Genomic DNA, 16,940 nt, shown 5'->3' on the forward strand with positions numbered 1-16,940 from the left:
GTTTCAGCCTTAGGAGGAGGACGAGGACGAGGACACTCACGTGGGGCTCCTCCTGGGGCTTCACCTGTCCTTCCCCCCCACCCTGATCAGGCTGAAGCAGAGGGAATTCACACATGTTGGGTGCCCACTAAGTGTGCCAGGAAATACACTTTGCCTACCCTTTCCATTCAATCCTCAGAGAACCCTGGGAGGAAGATTCTCTTCTATGATTGTCTCTATTTTACGGATGTGAAAGTAGAGGCCCAGAGACGTGCCGAGGTGATGTGGCAAGGTCAGGGAGCCACAGAGCCTAAGAGGGCAGCAGTTTAAGAGGACATAAGAGGCCCCCGCTGGACGATGCTGCGGCCCCCACCCCCGCCTCACGGGTACACACCCGCGGAGCACACCCCGTGTGCTCCCCGTGTGGCGCCTGCCAGTGGTCTCTGGAACCTGATGGGGAAGAGGTCAGCTTCCTGATTGAGCACAGAAGCCCTTCCCATTTTACAGATGAGGAAACTGACCTCCGGAGAGGAACGTGACCTTCTCAAAGATTCCTTTTTTACTAGGAAAGATTGTTAAATCCCTCTCCCTACGTCCCCTGCTCAATGACTCATCGGCCCCACGGACTTGTTCGGGGGTGGGAGCGCCTGTGTATCCCAGTTCCCCCTTGGAAATAGACTCGACTCCTGGACTGTTAGCCTCGGTATTTAGAGAGACATCTCCCTGGCATGGCCCAGGGGCCGCTCGCAGGGGCTGTCGCCGTGCCAAGGACCCCCCCACCTCTGCCCCAAAGTCCCTCCCAGGGAGGCGCTGTCGCAACCCGCGGGACGGGGGCAGGGAGACCGGACCCAGAGGCACTGGGGTAGGGCTCGGCAGGGCGGGTCCGGGCGGAGCGCGGGGTGCGGAGGGCGGAGGCGGCTCCGGCGCCCGCTCTGCCCGCCGCTGGGTCCGACCGCGCTCGCCTTCCTTGCCGCCGCGCCTCGGCCCCATGGACGCCCTGTGCGGTTCCGGGGAGCTCGGCTCCAAGTTCTGGGTAAGGCGCGGGGCTCCGGGGTCACTGCGCGGGGGCCAGGGTCGGCCGGCTTCGCCCGGTCCCCGCCGCCTGCCTTCCCGCGGGGCCGGCAGGTATCCCGGGACGGAGCCCCTGAGACGGCCTGGGCGCCCGGGAGGGGGCGATGGGCTCGGGAGGGAGGTTGGCGGCGCCGCCCGGAGCCGGGTCCCACGCGGTGTCCGGGACCTGCCCTGCTCTGCCCTTCCCGGCTGCAGCACTGGGGAGCCCGGGAAAGTGAGGAAGAGTGCGCGGCTGGGGCGCAAAGGCACAGTGCGTGGCTGGGTGAGTCGGCTCCATCCCAGCCCCTCCGTCGGGTGCGGAAGGGGCGTTTCGCAATCAGCCGCAGGTTCGTGATGGAGGGTCTTCCCTCAGCATCTGCCTCAGGTTAGGACTCGGTTGCCCACCTGGGCATGGATTGCCCCCAGGGCATCCAGAGCACCTGCTCAACCAGGTGTTTTGGGAGGCCGGCTGTGCAGTGTCCCACCCTTCTTAGGAAGGTTTCCTGCCACCTTCTTTTCTCTAGGTAAGACTGAGGTCTGAGAGCAGGCCATCCCCACCACTCTGGACTCAGAAGGGAGAAGCAGACCCCAGTCTGGAGACAGGTGCAGGGTGTCAGGATTCCTGTAGTCCAACTCCCTTCTCACAGATGGAGAAAGGGAGGCCCAGAGAGAGGAAGGGACTTGCCCAAAGTTACCCAGTTCAATGAAGGCAGAGCTGGGATAGAAAAACAGGCTATAGGCCAGGTGCAGTGGTTCACGCCTGTAATCCCACCCTTTGGGAGGCAGAGGTGGGAGGATCACTTCAGCCCAGGAGTTTTAGATTACTGTGAGCTATGATCGCACCACTGCACTGTGGCCTGGGCGAAAGAGTGAGACCCTGTCTCTAAAAAAATAAATAAATAAGAAAAGAAAATCAAGCCTTTGGTGACTCTCACTCCAAATCCCTTTCTAAGACAGGCTGCTCTTCAGCCTGCTGACTCCAGCCTCCAGCACAGTTCAGGTGAGCTAAGTGCATACAGCCTAGGAGCTTTCTTACCAACTTGCAAAACCTACTTGCCTCTATGAGGCAAGTGATCATGTGGTCTCCGTTTTACAGAGGGAGCTCAGATTAAAGGTGCTTCTCTGTGGTCATTAAAGGGGTGTCCAGGGCTTGTGAATCCCAATCTCTAAATCTTTTCCTATTTTGAGTATTTGTACATATATGCCCTGTGTGTGTGTACGCACACACGCAGGCACGTGGGGTGTTACCCAAGAGTTCGTGCTGTGCACGTGTGTGCACAGGTGTATAAGTCTGGAGCTATGCTCTTGGGCTGTATTTAGAATGGGCTGAAGGCGTTATATGGATTTTTTGAAACTTGGGGCAATGGAGGTAAAAAAAAAACTGTAAAAAGTCATATTTGGGATTCTCTCTTTTTCTGTGGGTGACCCAAAGGTTAATCAGAGATGGTGCAACTTCTCTGCCACTGCCCTTCTTTCCCAGTCCCACAGGAACTTCATGTATTATTCAGCATGGACAGGCCACTTGCCACCAGGGTCCAGAGGTTGTGCCTTTGCCTCATGAGCACACTTCCTTTCACTGCCCTTGGGGCCAGGCTGGTATGACCATGGCAGGTTTGTGGTGCCTGGGATGCCAAACAGAAAATCAAGAGGGTAGTTGTGCCCAAGCTTCAGGCACAAGGGCTCATTGTTCCTGGGTAGCCTCCTGAACCCTGAGAGCTTAGGACTCTACAGAGACAGGTCTCCTGGACCCCAGAGTTGGGAAATTCAGGACTCCCTTTTTGTCCCATGTTCAGACATCCTCTGGCTCTACCTTAACATGGGATTGTGGAATCCAAGAAAGTGGGAGCTTGGGAGTTTGAAGCAGCGAGTCCAACCCCTCAGTGTAGAGCTGGGGAAACTGAGGCCAAGGGAGTGAAGGTCACAGGACAATCAAAGACAGAGTGCTGGGCTGGGAAACCGGACCCCGGGGCTGTGGTTACAGGGTTGCCATTGCCTGGCTGTGAGCCTTTGAGCCTCTGGGCCCTCTGGCCCACGCACTTCTCCTTGATGCTCGTGAGCTATACGCACCTCCTCTGAGGATGCAGGCTCAGTGGGAGTCAGCTCATCTACATTATGAAGCCCTTGTGAGATCTCTGCTTGGATACCTTAAATGGCAAACTGACCACCCCCCTTCCCACCCCAATCTCTAAACATCTTTCACATTCTCTTCTGGCTCCTGAAAGCTGTTCCAGGCCGCACCTAGTGTGGCTGGTGACTGGGGAAGGAGCGTGGAGAGAGAAAGGAGGCTCCCAGCTCATCCTCTGAGGGAATGACAGGGTTTGTACAGCTGAAAGGAGAGAGAGTCTACACTGGAAGCTGGATCCTCTGCCACAGCCTAATTACAAAAAAGGCCTGGAGTTCTGGGCTGTTCATTTGTGATGTGCTGTGTTGCATCTCATTTGCATGGTGCATTATTCAGGCACAACTCCCCCTGAACCTTTACCTTAGGGGCCTGTGGGTGACCCACTTTGTGGGAAGTGGTTCAGGGCAGCCCGGAAGTACCTGAACTAGGAGTGAAAATGCAAGGAGGGGGTGGGGTGTTCAGGCCCCTCTGGGCCACTCATTTAATCTACCAAGATGCTCAGTAGCTCATCCTTATAGCTTCAGTTTCTCCACCAGTGGAATGGGAAATAACCCAACCCCTACCCACCTCACAAGATTTTTCTGATCAGATGAGACAGGGAATGTGGAATGATTTTAAGAACTAAGAAGCTTTCTATGGGTGGCAAGTTCTGACATTCCCCGGAAGAGGAAGGAGAAAGAAAAATGGGGTTAGAAGAAAATGTCAGACGTGGGAAGACCTGCGGGGAAAGAGCTGGCAGGGCTGTCGGGCCAGTGGCTCCCATTTCAGCTGTTTGCTGGGGAGCTGGGGGCTGTTCCTGGCTCAGTCTGAGGGTAGGAGACTGGAGAGGACCATGCCCCTTGGGACATGTGTACACACATCTGTGTACTCACACACCACCTGCCAGGTGAATGATTTGTGTGAATCCTTCTCTCTCTCACCTATATCGACTTTGAGGCAGGTTACCAACTTCCCTGAATGTGCCTTGGGAGTTTTTGTGGAAATAAATTCCAAAAGAGTGAACTGTGTAATTAAACCACCTCACTACTCAGGAGGCCAGAGGTGCCTGAGAACAAGGGAGGAGGTGGGATCCTCTGCCTGCAGGATTCCTCTCTGTTCTGAACCACAGAGGTTGGGAGCACCTGGGTGGTGAAGGGAGTATGTGGAGGAAGGGCCTGGAGCTATTTACCCCCCGCCAGATAAACACCTGTTGGCAGAATTAGCCTTGATCTGACAGCCCCAGGAAGCTTAGAAATCTGAAGATCCTGACCATGAAAGCCATCCAAAGATGGCAAGGACCGCCTGAGAAGTAGTGAGCTCCCTGTCACTGGGGGGTATGTAAGAACATGGTTAGTGACTGCTTGGCGGAGATGCTGGAGAGAGGATTCAAGCCAGGAAAGAAGGTGGGGTCCTGAGATTCTGTGACTGGGAAGAGGGAAGATGCGGCCAGTGGGGATTCATTAGTTCCTCCTCTGAGATTTCTGGACTCCTCCTTCCCTGGCTCTCTCCCTGCTCTACATATGGAGTTTGCCTAGAAGCAGCTCTTGGTAGAGGCCTCTGGGTCTCCCCTTGGTTAGGCCCACATGGGAAATGTGACCTCATTGTTCCCTTAGCTGTTTACCCATCCTAGGGAGGGGCAGATCCCTGGTCCCTTGGAGGCTCAGCTCCCTGTGTCTCCTGCTCTGTTTTAGCTAGCCCCAATTCTGCTATTCACCAGCTGTGTGACTTCGGGCAAATGACTCACCTTCTCTGGGCTCCAGCAGGGCTGAGGTGGGCTCTGGGGCCTGCTTCAGGTCTGGAGTTGCCCAATTTTGGAAGGATGAGCCTTGGGCTTGGGGGCGAAGGCCATGCATGATTAGGGCCCTTCAAAGTTTAGAGCTCCTGGGTATCAGGGTCTCCTCTGCCTTCTTAGTAGGCAGCCACAAAAATGTATGAGTAATGGGCAAGGCTCCTATGCCAATGTATTTTGACTCTCAAATGAAGACAGTGTCCTGCACATCCATGGGGAAGCTGAGTGGGAGGTAGACACTCCTCCGCTTAGCAGACACCATAGCTCACCCTCCCCTCAGGAACCGAGTCCTCCCTGCAAGGCCAGAGCTCCCGGGGCTCCTTTCCTCCATCTCAGCTGCTGCAAGCAAACCCAGTGCTGGATGGCTTTGACCTCTGAGCTCTTGGCTTCTGGCTACGGCATTTCATTGCTTGTGGCCTCAGGCTGGCTTCTCCTCAATCCTGCTGTTCCCCCACTTCACCTGGGCCTGGGTCTCTGAGGGCCAGAGAGATATGGGGAAGGAAGTGAGTCAGGGAAGTGGCATTCAGGAGAGAGCTTTGCCAAGCCCGCCTGTAGTCCCCAGACGGGGAAATGGTCTTGAAACACTGGGCAGGCTTCCAGGGAGGAAGGTCTTGGCAGGGACGACCAGCTGAGCCACCCCGGAGTAGGGCCAGAGCACCCGGACTGTATTCAGTCCTCCCCATTGGGGCAGGATCCCTGGGGAGTTGGGGGTGAAATGAGACCTGGTATGCCATTGCTAGGGTGGCCGGGCCCCTCCCCTCCCCGAACTGAAGTTGTTTCTGTTTCTGGTACTTCGGTGCAGTGGTTGGGGCTGGCAGGGGGCAGGGTGGGAGAGTGAATGAGAGCCTAACTCTAGGCTTGGATTTTGGATTTCTCCTTTTTTTTTTTTTTTTTTTGTGACGGAGTCTTGCTCTGTCGCCCAGGCTGAAGTGCAGTAGCACAATCTCAACTCACTGCAACCTCCACCTCCCAGGTTCAAGCAATTCTCCTGCCTCGGCCTCCCAAGTAGCTGGGATTACAGGTGCACACCACCATGCCCGGCTAATTTTTGTATTTTTAGTAGAGATGGGGTTTCACCATGATGGCCAGGCTGGTCTCAAATTCCTGACCTCAAGTCATCTGCCCACCTCAGCCTCCTAAAGTGCTGGGATTACAGGCGTGAGCCACTGCATTCAGCCAGATTTCTCCTAACTGGATATTCAGGTTTCTAGTCAGGGGCTCCCAGAACCCCAGCTAGGCCACTACCCAGGTGTTAGCCGCTCTGCTCCCTCAGCTCTGTGAGAATAATTGCAAAAAGCAGGTGATATGAGAATGGGCTGCATAGCTGAAAGGTGATCTGGGTGCAAGTGCTCTATCCCCAGGGTGGGACGTCATGCCGGAGTCCTACCAGGTGTACAGGAAACACTGTAATCCTGTGGGAAGGAGCTGGGCCCTGGAACAAAACTCTCTGGGTCTAATCCCAGCATCAGCCCTGGGTGTCAGCTGTCATGAGCGTGAAATGATCATCCTGGCCCACAGCAGGAGCTCAGTGAACCAAAGCCCCTTCCAGAAGCACATTGGCCAGTTGAGCCTGTGAGCCATCCCTGCAAGGGGCCAGCAGGCGCAGCACAACCAGTTTTTGTTTGTTTGTTTGTTTGTTGTGTTGTGTTGTGTTTTTGAGAAGGAGTCTCGCTCTGCCACCCTGGCTGGAATGCAGTGGCGTGATCTCAGCTCACTGCAACCTCCGCCTCCCAGGTTCAAACAATTATCCTGCCTCAGCCTCCTGAGTAGCTGGGATTACAGGCATGCGCCACCATGCCCAGATAATTTTTAAAAATATTTTTAGTAGAGACAGCGTTTCGTAATGTTGGCCAGACTGGTCTCAAACTCCTGACCTCAGGGGACCCACCCTCCTCGGCCTCCCAAAGTGTTGGGATTACAGCACAGCCAGTTTTTGACCCCTGCCCCCAGGCCTTCCAAAGGCTGAGGGAGGGTGAGTGGGGATCAGCACGTGTCCTTGCTCTCTCCACGCCTTCATTGCTGCTGAGTCAATGGTCTTGTCTGTTCATCCCTTCCCTATCTGGGACTTCAGGAGCTGCCCTGCAGTGGTGGCTTCCTTCTCCACTACCACACAGGAATAAGGAAGTAATGACTCTTCTCATGACAGAGCCTGTCAACAGGCCTGGGGCCCCCAGGGCTTGGGAAGTCCCTGGCAACGCTGGGGCAGAGGGCTCCGGGGTCCTCACCCCCACCTATCGCCTGTATGAGTCTACAGTGATTTCAGCTTCAGTGACCATGAAGTCTGCCATGAGGGGGCCTCTGCCACGTGGTCCATTCTGGATGTGGGACCTTACCCCTTATCAGCCCCATCCAGCTGTTTCATCGCATTATTAAGGAAGCTGTTGTTGCTGTGGAAACTGTGTGGGTGATGGTGGGGGAGGAGGCTGTGGGCTCAGCTCTCACCTCCCAGCAGTGCTCTTCAGAGCGGGAATGAGAGGAGAGCCTTGAGTAGGGATCGTCATCCTGCCCTGCAGGGATTCAGGGAGTGTTACAGGGTCCAGGGAATAACCTTCACTGACCCTGTCCTCACCTTCATTTTACACATAACTGAGTTGGAGACCCTTCTGGGTGCCAAGAACTGTGGCCTTGGTACCAGGGAGAGAACACTGTGTTCCTGGGCATGAAGCTGCAGAGGCTGGGGCTGGAGTTGGCACCCTCCATTTATCTATTCATTTGTTTATTCATTCTTTTGTTCAATAGATGGTTATTGAGTACCTTCTCTGTGCCAGGCCCTGCTCTAAGCAACAGGAAATACCATCAACTGCAGAATACAGAGCTAAAGAATCTGTCTTCGTGGAGCATATACTCTAGTGGGAAGAGGCAGTAAAACAAGAATCATAAAGGCCAGCTGCAGTGGCTCATGCCTGTAATCCCAGCACTTTGGGAGGCCAAGGCAGGAGGATCACTTAACCCCAGGAGTTCCAGACCAGCCTGGGCAACAAAGTGAGACCCCATCTCTACAAAACAATTTTAAAAATTGTAAAATAAATGACTCACATATATAGTACTGTAGAAGGTGTTAAGGGCTATGGGGAAAATAGAACAGGCTAAAAGGAATGGGGAGCAGGGACAGGTCGGGGGTTGGGTAGTGAGTTACGGTTTTCATTAGTAAGGTCAAGGTGGACCTCCAGGAGAAGGTGAGATCTGTGCACAAATTCACAGGTGATGAGGGCATGAGGCATGTGGATATCCAGGGATAGGGCTGCTGCCCCAGGCAGGAGTAGGCCTGGAGGGTTTGAGAACCTGCCTGGCAGCCAGTGGGGCTGGGGCTGCCAGAGAGGAGAGGTCGGGAGATATGGTCGATTCTGGATCTATCAGGGTGCACCAGGTGAAGTTGCCTTTTTATGGATAATAACAGTTGAAGGTCAAGTGCAGTGGCTCATGCCTGTAATCCCAGCACTTTGGGAGGCCGAAGCAGGAGGATCACTTGAGCCCAGAAGTTCGAGACCAGTCTGGGCAACATAGTGGGACCCCATCTCTACAAAAAAATTTAAAAATTAGCTGGGCGTGGTGGCACATGCCTGTAGTCCCAGCTACTCAGGAGGCTGAGGAAGGAGGATCACTTGAGCCCAAGAGGTCAAGATTACAGTGGGAAAAAAAAAAAAAAAGAACAGTTGAATGTGGCACTGTCATGCCGTTCAACCTGTAATTTGAAGGTAGAATGGACAGGGTTTGCTGAGAGACCGGATGTGGGATGTGAGAGAAAGAGAAGAATCAGGGGCAACTCCAAGGACTCTGGTCTGGGAAGAGAGACAGGAGGAAGGAACTGCCATCCCCGGGCCAGGCAGGCTAGAGAGGCAGGGACGGCCAAGAGCTCAGTTCTGGACGTGTTTTGTATGACGTGTCCCATAGATGATGTCCTAGCTCAGGGTCTGGAGTGAACCAAATAGGGAGTTAGGGGTGAGGGCCTGTGTGGGCAGGTACCCCCTGCCTCCTAGGGAGAGCTCTGCCCAGCTGGGACATGCTTATCTCAAGGAAAGGAGCCCAGGCTGAATCCCCTTGAGGGTCAAAGCAGCCACCCAGTTCTCAAAGCCCCAAAGTCCCCTGGTTGTTGCCACAGAGCAGGTGTCTGCGAAACCAAAACACGGGCCTGACAGCTGGAGGCTCCATCACCCGCTTCCCTGAGTGTTGTCCCGTTGCCATCGAGGTGCTTTGCTGTTCATTCTCCCTCACCTTCTCCCCGCTGTGGGGAGGTGACCAGATGCTGTCATCACTCCCATTACTCACAGGTGGAGACTGAGGTTCAAGGGCACGAAGGGGCTCACCAACAGTTGCATGGCTCAAAAGTGGCAGAAGCCATCCTGGATTCTCCGCATCGGGGTTGGGTTCTTCCTGTGGCCACTCCCCACCCGCCTTACAGAGCCATGCCACCGGCCTGCAAGTGCACACAGCGATTCCCACCATGTCCCCACGCCTGGGCTCCTGTCCTCAACATGCACACTCCCTTGTGAGTCAATGGCCCTGTGTGGCATCACAAAGCCTGGGTGCCTGTCCTGGCCACACACTGCTGGGTGTCCTTGAACCTGTTGCCAAAGTGGGTGTAGTTTCTCTTTTGTACACTGGGCCTAACAGTGCCCCTCCTATATACCCCTGGAAGTTGTTCTGAGACAACATCCAGATAACAACTAGGTAAGTGCAGTAATAAAATGCTGGAGAAACATTAGGGGCCTTTATTTTCCTCACTTAACTGGCTGCCAGGGAAAAGCAAGGAAAGGTCAGAGGCTGGGGTGCCCCAGAGAGGCCCCATGTAGATGAGGCTCTGGCTGGGCCCAGAGAAATGGGATGTACACTCCGGCCCAGAAACCTGAAGATCTGGGTTCAGGGCAGCTTTGGGACAGGCTATCTGGATGGCAACTAACTGGAGTACCTGGCCAGGCCTAGAGGTGTGTCCTGTGACCCAGTGTCCAGGCCTGGGCCAGCATGTCAGAGACTCACCAAGAGTATGTGGGTCCTTGGCTCACATTGTTTGAGCAACTACTGAATACTGAATAGGACTCTATAATACAAGATGTACATGGTACAACTTCTGCCCACCTGGGCCTTCAATGAAATGCCCCCAGGCAGCATGTCCCTGACTGCATGCTTCACAGAGCAGGGATAGGCCTGCCCAATGTGCCACTGTATCTGCAGAACCCAGCCCACTGCCTGACTCACCAAGGCCCTCACCAAACATTGTCAAGGGCAAGAGTGACGCTCCAGGGAAGGGGATCTCTCTAGGAGGAAGGGTGCTCAAGATGAAGAAGGTGGGTTTTCAGCCAGGCCTGTCACCCCTCCCTGGAGTGGTTAGGTTAGGATTTTGACAAGTGGTAAAAAGAGGGACTAGGTTGAGCAAGGGGGTAGGAGCAAGAATCTCAGAGCAGATTTAGGATGAAGTGAGTTGGCTGTGGGGGAAGGGAGCAATGGGAAAGGAGGTGGGAGGAGATGCCATGCGGGGGGGGGTCTTGAGGACCAGGTTGGGTGCTAGGATGTGGCTTCATGAGCAGCAGGAGTCACTGCAGGTTTGTGGGCATGAGACAAGAGGCACAAAGCTGTATTTTGGGAAGAGCCATCTCGCAGGTGGGCAGGGGCACTGGAGGGCAGAGGGCTGCCCCAGATGGGATTAAGAAGGGAAGGCAGGCCGGACGCAGTGGCTCACGCCTGAAATCCCAGCACTTTGGGAGGCTGAGGCGGGCGGACCACAAGGTCAGGAGTTCGAGACCAGCCTAACCAACACGGTGAAACCCCGTCTCTACTAAAAATACAAAAATTAGCTGGGCGTGGTGACGCACACCTGTAATCCCAGCTACTCAGGAGGCTGAGGCAGGAGAATCATTTGAACCCGGGAGGTGGAGGTTGCAGTGAGCCGAGATCGCACCACTGCACTCCAGCCTGGGTGACAGAGCGAGACTCCGTCTCAAAAAAAAAAAAAAAAAGGAAGAAGGGAAGGCAGGTTGGGGAGGTTGGGGAAAGGAAGCAGGGAGTGCAGATCACTCCCCTTCCATGAGTTGTTTTCTTAAGATGCTAGAACTTGGCCAGGCATGGTGGCTCACCCCTGTAATCCCAGCACTTTGGGAGGCTGAGGCTGGCAGATCACTTGAGGTCAGGAGTTCCAGACCAACCTGGCCAACATGGTGAAACCCCATCTCTACTAATAATACAAAATTTAGCTGGGTGTGGTGGCGTGCACCTGTGGTCCTAGCTACTTGGGAGGCTGAGACAGGAGAATCACTTGAACCCTGGAGGCACAGGTTGCAGAGAGCTGAGATCGTGCCACTGCACTCCAGCCGAGGTGACAGAGTGAGACCCCGTCTCAAAACCAAAACAAAACAAAAACCAAGGCCAGGTGCAGTGGCTCATGCCTGTAATCCCAGCACTTTGGGAGGCCGAGGTGGGCAGATCACAAGGTCAGGAGATCGAGACCATCCTCTCTAACACGGTGAAACCCCGTCTCTACTAAAAATACAAAAAATTAGACGGGCGTGGTGGCAGGCGCCTGTAGTCTCAGCGAATCAGGAGGCTGAGGCAGGAGAATGGCGTGAACCCAGGAGGCGGAGCTTGCAGTGAGCCGAGATCGCGCCACTGCACTCCAGCCTGGGCGACAGAGCGAGACTCCGTCTCAAAAACAAACAAACAAAAAAACAAAAAACAAAAATTACCCTGGCGTAGTGGCATGTGCCTGTAATTCCAGCTACCCAGGAGGCTGAGGTGGGAGAATCACTTGAACACGGGAGGCAGAGGTTGCAGTAAGCCGAGATTGTGCCACTGCCCTCCAGCCTGGGCGACAGAGCAAGAGTCCATCAAAAAAAAAAAAAAAAAGATGGGAGAACTCAGAACTCAAGCATATAGATTATTCAACAGTTCACATAGCCAGATAGTTCAAGGCCAGCTGTGGGCTTTGAATGCCATAGTAAAATGTTTGAACTTTGCCTTCTAGGCAGTAGGGAGCTACTGAAAGTTTAAAGGGATGGTATACTATTATTCTTTCATTCATTTATTCAATAAACGTGTATGTGTGTGTGTATTTTTTTTTTAAGAGTCCAGGTCTTGCTCTGTTGCTCAGGCTAGAGTGGAGTGGCATAATCATGGCTCACTGCAGCAACAAACTCCTGGGCTCAAGAGATCCTCCTGCCTTAGCCTCCATGTAACTGGGACTACAGGTGCCTGTCACCAGACCAGGCTAATGTTTTACATTTTTGTAGAGACAGGGTCTTGCTATGTGGCCCAGGCTGGTCTCAAACTCCTGGCCTCAAGTGATGCTCCTGCCTTGGCCTCTCAAAGCACTGGGCAATGTCCCTGGTCTTCAATAAATATTTGATTTATTTAAGCAAATCTTTTTTCTGAGCACCTACTATGTGCTAGGCACCATTCTAAGTACTTAGGATACATAGGTAAATAAAATAAAGGTTCTTCCCTTCAAAGAGCTTACATGTCAGCAAGTAAAGGGAAAGATGAGAGAAAATATAATAAATCAGTAAATTATATATCATGTCAAAAGGTGATAGGTGCTATAGAGAAAAGAAAAAGCGGAGAAGGGTGGGAGAATTGGGAATACAGGGGTGGGACACAGGTGGCAGTATTAAACAGGATGGTCAGGGTAGGCTTCATCGAGAAAGAAAGACTTCAGGATGTCTGGGGGAGGAGTGTTCCAGGAAGAGAGAAGAGCAAGTGCAAAGGCCCTGAGACAGGAGCAGCAAGTGCATTTAGAAACAGCAAGGAGGCCAGTGGCTGGAGTGAAGCAGGAAAGGCGGGGAGAGGGTCATGGGTTGGGGGAAGGGACATTGTGCAGGTCTATGCAGGCTATTGTAGGGTGTATGGAGTGAAGATGTCAAGTCAGCAGTTAGATATGGAGCTGGAGATTTGGGGAGCAATGAGCTGGAGAGATAGACTTGAAAGTCATTGGCATATAGATGGTACATCATATCATCATATGAGACTGCATGGGATTGCCAAGAGGTTGAGTGCAGATAGGAAGGAGGCAGAGAAGAGGAAAGGACTGAGCTCCGGGACCCTCTCGCACCAGGCAGGGGAATCAGCAAAGAGACTGTGATGGCATGGCCAGAAAGGAAGGGGAAAACCACGCAGGATCTGGGCCCCCAGGGAATCTGAAGGGAAGAGACCAGAAGTCTATGGCAATTGCTCATGAAGAGATGAGGGTCTGGCCAAGGGGCCAGGTGGGAGGAACCAGGTAAGAGATATTATCATCCCAATGTTACCCTTAAAGAAACCAAGGCCCAGAGAGGGGAGAGGTTAAGCACCTGGGTCAAGATCACACAGCTGAAGTGTGACTTCTTCTTTTTTTTTTTTTTTTTTTTGAGACGGAGTCTCCCTCTGTCACCAGGCTGGAGTGCAGTGGCACAATCTCAGCTCACTGCAACCTCCGCCTCCCGGGTTCAAACAGTTCTCCTGCCTCAGCCTCCCGAGTAGCTGGGATTACAGGTGCCTGCCACCACGCCCAGCTAATTTTTGTATTTTTAGTAGAGACGGGATTTCACCATGTTGGCCAGGCTGGTCTCGAACTCCTGACCTCGTGATCTGCCCACCTCAGCCTCCCAAAGAGCTGGGATTACAGGTGTAAGCCATTGCGCCCGGCCAAGTGTGAGTTCTTTTAAGCTGTGTGACCTTGGCCAAGGTGCTTAACCTTTCCCTGCCAAGTCTCAAACACCTCTTTGTCCAGCTACTATGCTTCCATCAAGAATCAATAGGACCTATGTCCCTGCAGGTGTCAGGGTAGCTGGCAGAATGGTGATGCCATTGGCAGAGGCAGGCAAGACCAAAGGAAGGGCTGGTTCTGGCAGGGAGTGAAGGATCTTACTTTGAGAGGTATTGAATATGAGGTGGCTGCAGACAGATGGTGACGCCATCTGAGAGGCAGCAGGAAGTAGGCGCTGAGGCTCAGGAGGTGATTTGAGCTGTTGATCTGGATTTGGGACTCCTCAGGACAATCTGTGAACAATGATGAGAGAGAGCACCAAGGACCAAGGTCAGAACTTGGGAGCTAGGGCCCATGTCCACAGGGTGAACTAGAAGGAAGATAAGGAGACAGCAAGGAATGCTTGCCAAGAAACCAGGAGACCAGGAAAGAGTAGTTTCCAAGAGATGGGGGAAGCCCACACTGTTGCAGGGAGGTCCTGCATAAAGTCTGAAACGGGTCTATTTAATTCGCCCTTGGAGGCTGGGCGTGGTGTCTCACACCTGTAATTCCAGCACTTTGGGAGGCCAAGGCGGGTGGATGACCTGAGGTCAAGAGTTTGAGAACCAGCCTGGCCAACATGGCAAAACCCCGTCTCTACTAAAAATACAAAAATTGGCCGGGCGTGGTGGTGGAAGCCTGTAATCCCAGCTACTCGGGAGGCTGAGGCAGGAGAATCACCTGAATCCCAGAGGTGGAGGTTGCTGTGAGCTGAGATCACACCACTGCACTCCAGCCTGGGAGACAGAGCAAGACTCTGCCCAAAAGAAAAAAAAAAATTGTAGTTGGAAGGACTTCTGGTTCTATAGGGTGGATTGAACACAAGACTTTATCTCCAGTCCTTCCTGATTTTCCATCAAAATGACAGTAAGGAATAAAAAATGTAAACCTACAAGGACAAAGAGAAGAGGAGACAACAGCAGACAAGATATTAACACCTTTTTGGAAAGTGAGAAACAGGTTGAGGAGTGATCACTGACACAGCAGAGAACAACTGAAACCAAAGGCCATTTGGAGTCTGTAAAAGCTCGGGGATTGGAGGGCTGAAGGAGGCAAGGGGAAGAGCAGGGCTGAAAGCAGCGGCTGCTAGGAGAATGCATAAGGAGAGATGAAACACCCAAGATACTTATCCATCTCCTCTCAAAGCCAGGCAAATTCCAGCCACCTCACAGAAGACCAGCAGTTTATTCTGTGGAATTAAGTAAAAGTCTGCATACTGAAGGATAGAACCCTCAGCCCTCACTCCTAAATTGGTCCCAGAGAAAAGACCTCCAGATTCTTCCAGTTGTTGGGGGAGTCTTCCCTAAAGGACCAGGTTCCTACTTGATCACTCTGCAGTGAAGCCCAACAGCCAATAAGCTTGGTCCTCGGTACTCTGTATTCAGTAGCTGTTTCTTGGTCCTTGGTCCTTGGTACTCTCACTCATCATTGTTCACAGATTGTCCTGAGGAGTCCCAGATCCAGTCCCAAATCCACCTGCCCCCAACACACAGAGCAGCCAGCTCTTTAGTGTCTTACTCCAAAATATTGAGACAGCCAAGCCGCAAGAATCACCACAGGTCGGGTGCGGTGACTCACGCCTGTAATCCCAGCACTTTGGGAGGCCGAGGCAGGCGGATCACTTGAGGTCAGGAGTTCGAGACCAGCCTGGCCAACATGGCAAAACCCCATCTCTACTAAAAATACAAAAATTAGCTGGGCATTGTGACACATGCCTGTAATCCCAGCTACTCGGGAGGCTGAGGCAGGAGAATTTCTTGAACCTCAGAGGCAGAGGTTGCAGTGAGCTGAGATCGTACTACCACATTCCAGCCTGGGCGACAGAGGGAGACTCCATCTCAAAAAAAAAAAAAAAAAAAAAAAAGTCACCACACATTTGAGGAAAAATTCTGTTAAAATAAAAACTTTAGACAAATTAAATTTAGCAGAGTTTATCTGAGCAAAGAACAATTCATGAATCAGCCAGCTTCCTGAACCAGTAGAGGTTCACAGAGTTTTACCACCCAGCAGTATGGGCAGGCAGTATTAATGGACAGAAAAAGGAATTGATGTATAGAAACAGCTTGATTGGTGACAGATCAGTATTTGCCTTATTTGGGCATGGTGCAATGAGGTGTTTGCCTTATGTGGACATGTTCTGATGATCTGGCAGCTTGTGACTGGCTGAAAATTCTGCTATATTTGGCTGAGACTTGGCTGCTTATTGTAAGAATATACTCTCAAGTTACGTTGCAGTTTGTTTACATACTGAATTATGCTACAGTCCACTATGTATGGAGTCAGCTTTATACCTGGGTGACAGAGTGAGACTTTGTCAAAAAAAGAAGGAGAGGAGAGGAGAGAGAGGAGAGAGATGAGGGGTGGGGAGGGGAAGGGAGGAAAGGAGAAAAGAAGGAAGGAAGGAAAGAAGGAAGAGAGGGAGGGAAGGGAAGGAGGGAGGGAAGGAGGGAAAGAAAGAAGGAAGGAAGGAAGAAAGAGAGAGAGAGAAAGGAAGGAAGGAAGAAAGAGAGAGAGAAAGGAAGGAAGGAAGGAAATAGGCAACACATAAAATAAATTTTTTTAATAGGATCACAGGTCACTGTGAACAATAGCTGTTCATTAAATGACTTCGGAGGCATATACAAAAAGTTACATAGTTGTAGAAAAAGCTTAGCTCTTTTAATAGCGAGTTCTCAGTTTTCTTAAGTGATCAAAAACCTGACAAAGACAGCATGAAGCACAGGAAATTATCTGGGTAGAACACAGAATCTTTGTTTTCTAGGCCAATTACCTAAAGAGAAAGAAAAACATTTTACAATTTCCTATTATGATCAGACCAATAATCTAAGAACACCATGTTGTTTTAATGGAGAGAACCAAATTCTAGTTTTGCATCAGTGTAATTTTGATATTAATGCTAGCTCTTTTCGCCCAGGCTGGAGTGCAATGGTGCAATCTCTGCTTACTGCAACCTCCGCCTCCCGGGTTCAAGCGATTCTCCTGCCTCAGCCTCTCAAGCAGCTGGGATTACAGGCGCCTGCCACCACACCCGGCTTATTTTTTGTATTTTTAGTAGAGATGGGGTTTCACCATGTTGGCCAGGCTGGTCTCTAACTCCTGACCTCAAGTGATCCACCCGCCTCTGCCTCCCAAAGTCCTGGGATTACAGGCGTGAGCCACTGCACCCGGTCGCTAACTTTTATTCTTAAAAAACTTGTAAATAATTACCTCCTAATCTTAACCAGCTTGATCACCCATAAAATTTCTTTCACAAGATTCATCTTCCACAAACCTCCTACAACTCTTATATCCATTCACTGTTTGTCCTATACTTT

The 16,940-nt window shown here is 52.1% G+C and overlaps 1 protein-coding gene across 2 annotated transcripts in view; it reads left to right on the forward strand.

Annotated features, from left to right (window-relative positions):
• The first annotated feature begins 659 nt into the window (after positions 1 to 659).
• Positions 660 to 16,940, forward strand: part of ABCC3 (ATP binding cassette subfamily C member 3) — a 57,250-nt gene continuing 40,969 nt past the window's right edge. Inside the window, exon 1 of one of the 2 annotated variants that reach the window (XM_057300212.2) lies at positions 660 to 1,012. In XM_057300212.2, coding sequence (XP_057156195.2) covers positions 968 to 1,012 — 45 coding nt within the window. In that variant the 5' untranslated portion in view covers positions 660 to 967. The remainder of the gene's footprint in view (positions 1,013 to 16,940) is intronic. The other variant, XM_063599263.1, reaches the window with a different exon arrangement.

The sequence above is a fragment of the Pan paniscus genome, chromosome 19 (assembly GCF_029289425.2).
Source record: "Pan paniscus chromosome 19, NHGRI_mPanPan1-v2.0_pri, whole genome shotgun sequence".
In the NCBI taxonomy this organism is placed as follows: Eukaryota; Metazoa; Chordata; class Mammalia; order Primates; family Hominidae; genus Pan; species Pan paniscus.